This window comes from Hoplias malabaricus, chromosome 11, assembly GCF_029633855.1.
Source record: "Hoplias malabaricus isolate fHopMal1 chromosome 11, fHopMal1.hap1, whole genome shotgun sequence".
Taxonomy (NCBI): domain Eukaryota; kingdom Metazoa; phylum Chordata; class Actinopteri; order Characiformes; family Erythrinidae; genus Hoplias; species Hoplias malabaricus.
In genome coordinates this window covers 18640848-18647097 of record NC_089810.1, presented here as the reverse complement: position 1 = coordinate 18647097, position 6250 = coordinate 18640848, and the positions used below count along the sequence as shown (strand labels likewise).

Here is a 6250-nt window from a genome sequence, read left to right as displayed (position 1 = left end):
TTGCTGTCAGTGTGTGAAGAGTGGGAGAAGAGGGTTGCATTGACAATCCAACACAATGGGCAGCACTTTGAAAACATTTTATAAGTGGTCAGAAACTTGTAAATAACTCATGAAAGAATAAAGCCAACATTTAAAGCCAAGCACATCATTGTTTTTCTTGTGAAATTCCCAATAAGTTTGATGTGTCACATGACCCTCTTCCCATTGAAAAAAAAAAAGTTGGCTCCAAAATGGCTGACTTCAAAATGGCCACCATGGTCACCACCCATCTTGAAAATTTTCCCCCCTCCCATATACTAATGTGCCACAAACAGGAAGTTAATATCACCAACCATTCCCATTTTATTAAGGTGTACCCATATAAATGGCCCACCCTGTAGATGAAGAAATGCATAATGAGTAAGCGCAGCGACATGCTGCTCAGTCGGTCAGTCACTAGTCTGTAGATGGACACAATGTCAGAGCATAAACTGAGCCATGCATGCAGCTATTTCAGCTCTGTCTCTCTTCACTCTCTGATGGAGTCCTTCTGTGTTGCAGGCCGGCACTATCCAGGTACAGAGGGAGAAAATGTGAAGCTTTAAGCAACGCTAATCACTGGCTATGTCTATGAAATAAGTAATGAAAAAAAAATTCATGCTTCAAAAAATAGCTGCATAAGTTCAGCTTGGAGTGATAATATGTGTATCACTGAGATAATCTCAAATAGGCAAAAAAGCCTAGACTTATTCAGGTAAGGTTTCCTAAAGATTTGATCATTTAAAGTGAAGTATAGACTAGTTGTCAGTTAATTATAGCTCAGCAATATTGTAAATGAGGATGCTACCTCGATACATTTCTAGAGTTTAAAATAAATAAATAAATAAATTACTGAGATGTCTTTTATTCTTCATGAAGCTATGATTTGAAATACACTACTTATTTTAAATTTACCAGACACAGGTGTATTTACACAAAGTATCGGATCAGTATCGGATCGGTATCGCCGAAACCAGCCGAAATCAGTGGCTAAATATGCAGAGCACCAGTCATTCTGCCAAATGCACCTTTAAAATTGTTTAGGAAGGTAATTTTAACTTTTCCAAATACTCCACAAAACCACAATATTCTGCTACTGGAACGGATTCGAAATTATCTATTGGACGCTGTTGAACCAATCATTATGCAGATCCCAATGATTCCTCTTTTTGTATTGGTTTCTGGGCGATGACGCGTTACTTTAGCCCGGAAGAGACTGAGTGTTTATGTTGTGCTGTTGTAGTTTTCCCTGTGCTCCACTTTAGTGAGTGTAACATCTGCAGACACATGTTTCACAATCTTTTTTGCTGTTTATCAGACCGCGCAGGTATTAAACCCTTCCCATGCGTATAAAGGTGGTTACTGTAATGTAGTACGACTAATGGTTTAAAACTCTTAATATAGCAGCTGTTTTACATTGTTTTCTTTTCGTCTTTTCTACTCCAGAGCGATGGGGAATGCAGAAAGCGCTGTAGTCCAAAATCGGCTGGTCCGCTTTCGTCCAGAGGAAAGACCCGACATTGAGAGTGTTTTTGACCGGCTCCACAGTGCTGGGGCCGCTGGGTCTAGTCTTGGTGCAGGCAAATCGCCTGCAGGGGAAACTTTGATGATTGACATGCTCAAGGTTGGGATGAATTCTTGTGAACACTCTTACAATACAGTCTGCTGTCCATTCTAATGCACTGTGATCCAGCAGATTTCAGTTCCTGTGTGGTTATGTTTCTGCATGTCACCTGCTGTTCCTGATTACTGGGCTGAGGCTGTGGTCTGAATATATTTTAGTCAGTCAAAATCTCCTGGTGGTTTCATCATGTCTCACATACAGACGGTCTACATTGTCATACTGGAATGTAAGAATGACATTATGTTGAGCTTGGACCTAATGAAAGTTAGAGAGGCATGTGGCTTTTTGCTTGGGAAGATTATATTAATTGCAAACAGATACTTCTGTGTCTGAGTTGGAGTTAGTGATCAGTTTGGTTTGCACAATATTTTTATATTTTATATGCATGGTGGTATTGGAGTGTTAGTGCGTTGTGCTGGTATGAGTGGATAAGACACAGCAGTGCTGCAGGAGTTTTTAAACATTTCAGTGTTGCTGCTACACTAAGAGTAGTCCACCAACCAAAAATATCGAGCCAACAGCACCCAGTGGGCAGTGTCCAGTACAAGTGATGTAGGAACAGAGGACAACTGACATAATCTATGCAGCAACAGATAAGCTACTGCATCTGACATTACCTCTACAAGGTGGACGAACAAGGTATATGTGTCAAATAAAGTGGACAATGAGTAAACACACTGTTTAAAAACTCCAGAAGCAGTGCTGTGTCTGATCTTCTCATACCCATACCCTAACATGCCACCATGTTACTGTCACTGAAGCACTGAGAATGATCTAACACCCAAATCATACCTGCGCTGTGGTGGTCCTGACAAAGAATGCAGATCAACAGATGGACTATGATAAACGTGGGTCCAATAAAATAAAATTACTAATTGATTTGAAATTGATGCCACTTTTTTGGGGCATAATATAATGGATTATATAGTTTATATAATTGTTATTATCTACCAAATCACAAAAGGACCCACTTAACAGTGGCACCACTTTGTGTATGACTTGATGTATCACCCAGCAGTAGGTTTGTTTTGGGAATGGCTGGTGTGGCTCTGCAGATTCCCCTTGACTTTTCTGTGCCACTGATATAATAGTTCAGAATTCAAGAACCATACGAGTTATTGTTTTCTGTTCAATTCATAGGCAACAATGGGTAAAATGGCCCCAGAGTCAATGATTAAGAGAGTCTTTGAAGGAATGTGTAGTGTGGATCCTGGGGTGAAACTGCCACCTTGTGGTGGCGTAAGTCGAGAGCAGCTGATCATCTTCCTAGCAGATACTCTTCGGGGAACAGCAGAAGAGCGAGCACCACTTGTCATGGCAATGGCACAAGGGACAAAAGGAACAACTACTCCTGATCAGATCAGAGGGGTACGCACGATTTCATACTAAAAGTATTTTGCTTCCTGTACTTGAGTGCCATTCATCTTGTTCAACACTGATTCAAATCACAGATCTTCTGTCTCTGGTGTATTAAGAGAGCATAGAGACACTTTTTCAGGTAAATGTGTGCTCAGTCATTTCTATTCTGGATGGCAATGTGGAGAAATGTGTGTGCTTCCATTTGTTGTCAAACACCAATGACATCATTGCAAAGAAATGATAATCAAATGAAATTATAATAACCTACTTTAAACATAGGACAAAAAAATAATTGAATATTTCTGGAAACTACTTTTTTAAAACCTGCTAAAACAGCCACAGTAAACCATCACTTAATGAATCTTGAAGACTTAAAAATGAAATATTTTCTACAGTTCTTGGAGGACTTGATTGCAGCTGTAGTTCAGACTATCACACATAGGGGGCGACTCAGAGGCTGGGTGCCAGATCGCATGGGTGATGGTGCACAGGGTGTGAGACTGCTGGCTGAGCAATTAAGCTCAGAATTAAAACCTTCAGGTAAGAGACACTTCAGTATGCTTGATTTTTATATTTAAATCGTCATTAATTTGTGCCACAATGTTCCTGTACAACAGTGTGTAAATATAAAAGGACTGTTTTCAGTGTTTAGTGTGTGTCTACATTTTCCTTATATCACAGGTCATGAGAATTTAGGGACATGCTCTGTGTCTGAAAGGAAGCATATTTAGTTGTCTATTCACTACGTTTAAAGCATCTCTTAAACATGAAAGTGATAAGTACTGTTTATCTTACCATGAGTTTTAGTGGTTTGATTGTCTTTTTAATTCTTCTTTTCACTTCACTTTTCTGATATTCGAACTATCTCTTGAAAAATAAAAAAGTTCTACCAGATGTTTGTTTTGACTGGGAATAAAGTGAACAATGGGGGTTTTCAGAATAAGTGCAGATTGGGATCTGTTAGTATTGTCATTATAGATGAACTTACAGATGTCTTGTCTGTATGTGTCTGACTGAAGGTTCCCTTGTTTTCCTTTAGGTCAAAACACATATGATGTTGCATGTCTGGAGGAATGGCTTTTGCGTGTCTCAGGAGTGGCCGAATTTCTGGAACTTTTGGTTGGTGAGGGTCTTCAGGTTGGATTAACCTCTCACCCATCACCAACTCTGCTGCCCCAATGTCGAGATGCTCCTTGGAGTGAGCTCCACTGTTTGCTGGATATACCTCTTCTTATGTTTCTGACACCACAGCTGCCTACAGGGTACAGGGCTCCCTGGAGGTTGCTGTTCTCCACACATGTGCATGGAGAAAGCTTTACCCGCTTGGTCGGCAATTGTAAGAGCCGAGGCCCTACTGTTTTACTGGTGAAAGACACCAAGGGACACATATTTGGAGGCTTTGCTTCTCACAGCTGGGAGGTTAAACCTCAGTTTCAGGGTAGGTAAGAAACAAGCAAAATAAAAAAAGCCTTGCTTTCACTGTATGTTTGAGGTTGTTTTTTAATTTAAGCATGTCAGTTCTTATTATTATGATTGTCTGTCCAGGTGATTCCAGATGCTTCCTGTTCTCTGTGTCCCCATCTATGTGTGTTTTCACATACACAGGCTATAACCAGCACTACATGTACCTGAACCAGGGCCAGCAGACCATGCCCAATGGTCTGGTGAGAAAATTCAGCACAATACATTTTACATGCCACTAATCAGTCATATAATCATGCAGCTCCTGTGTTTGTTTTTTTCTTCACATTTTAACTCCATATCTTTGAAAAGGCAAGAAGTTAGTAAATAAGAAATTATTATTAAATGATGCTGTTCAAATAATTCATACATGTTTCTGGAACAAGAGTAGTTTTTAAAAGGTTTTAAATAGTGATTCCAAACTTACAAACAATAATGTAACTGTTCATTCACTAGTTTATACTCACACTACAGAGGTAAATAGATTAGTGCCTTTTCCTCATTGTTTTGTGTCAGGGTATGGGTGGACAACACGGCTACTTCGGACTTTGGCTGGACAGTGATTTTGGCCGTGGTCACAGTCGGGCTCGACCACGCTGTACCACATACGGTAGTCCTCAGCTCTCAGGGGATGAGGACTTTACATTGGATACAGTAGAGGTGTGGGGTGTCGGCCTGCCCCCTCAAGAACAAGATCAGGTCAGCTGACATACATTTACAATAACTTTGAATCCTTTTTAATGCTGTTTGTATGCTGATTTGTTCATTGTCGTTGTGTGCGTTTCTTTTTTGTCCTACTAAATTGCACTGAATAAAAGACATTGCAAAACCATTGTTTGATTTTTCGGGATTGATTTACAGGACGAGAATAAGAAGAGCGTTCTGGATCTGGATCCTGAGGTCAAGGCTATTTTGGAGATGACTGGGAAAACTCTACACAGCCAAGGCCTCAGAGAGCCAGAGGAAGACGAAGGATGAAAAAAAGAGATTACCTGCTTATGCAGTTCTGCTTTTAAACAGACATTTCAGGACTCAGAAAACATAGCTGCATTTGTTTGGTCTGTTTGTTTTTTGTTTAGGTATTTTTACAAAATATATTTATGAGATAGGATGCCCCACAGTGTTATAAAGATTATGCCTAAATTTAACAGCATTACTGGGAATATATATGTTGTCGTTGATGTTGGTTTTTAAAGGAATGGTACAATGGTGGAGTTTGTTTCCTACTATGTGGAGAATTATAGGAGCTGCAAAACTGAGATATGCTGAAGAATTTCTGATGAATGTTTAATGTACTGGCCTGGCATGCCTTCATGCATATTTCCACAGTCCAAAAAATGTTTTTTCTTCAAAATATAATTTTAGAGAAAGTAAAATTTTATTTGTGGACCTTTTCTTTGGTCCATTTTTCCAGTGTCCAGTGATCAATATACAGAACTGCTTCTATGCCCAATGGAAACAGGAAAAACTGATGCAGGGTTTGGCTGCAATAGCGATGCTATATAAAATCTCATGCACTCAAATGACACTGATACAGAACAGTGTTAGGTTCTGTGTGACGTGTTTTATTGATTAAATCTAATTGATCAGATTTTGATGTCTACTTTTTGATGGCTGAATGAAATTGTGATTATGAATTATGAATAAAGTTGAATGCACTTTTGAGTTGTATTTACATTGTTTAACAATTGTTTGCTGCATGTTAGGGCTGATTCAAATCTCACTGCTTTGAAATGCCACCACCCACGTCTGAACGTGACAAAGTTTCCAGCCACACACAGGGCCAAC

At 39.5% G+C, this 6250-nt stretch overlaps 1 protein-coding gene across 5 annotated transcripts; it reads left to right on the top strand.

Moving 5' to 3' along the window:
* Positions 1 to 449: 449 nt before the first annotated feature.
* On the top strand, positions 450 to 6136 carry meak7 (MTOR associated protein, eak-7 homolog). Of its 5 annotated transcripts, none has more exons than XM_066684775.1 (8): positions 450 to 555; positions 1465 to 1642; positions 2783 to 3010; positions 3397 to 3541; positions 4041 to 4439; positions 4547 to 4665; positions 4979 to 5161; positions 5324 to 6136. In XM_066684775.1, the coding sequence occupies exons 1-8, from the start codon at positions 482 to 484 to the stop codon at positions 5438 to 5440; spliced, it is 1443 nt and encodes a 480-aa protein (XP_066540872.1). In that variant the 5' UTR covers positions 450 to 481; the 3' UTR covers positions 5441 to 6136. The 5 variants fall into 5 exon arrangements, with proteins under 5 accessions (XP_066540872.1, XP_066540873.1, XP_066540875.1 ...); XM_066684776.1 differs by lacking the exon at positions 450 to 555 and adding an exon at positions 1228 to 1345; XM_066684778.1 differs by lacking the exon at positions 450 to 555 and adding an exon at positions 1232 to 1282.
* The last annotated feature ends 114 nt before the right edge of the window (positions 6137 to 6250 follow it).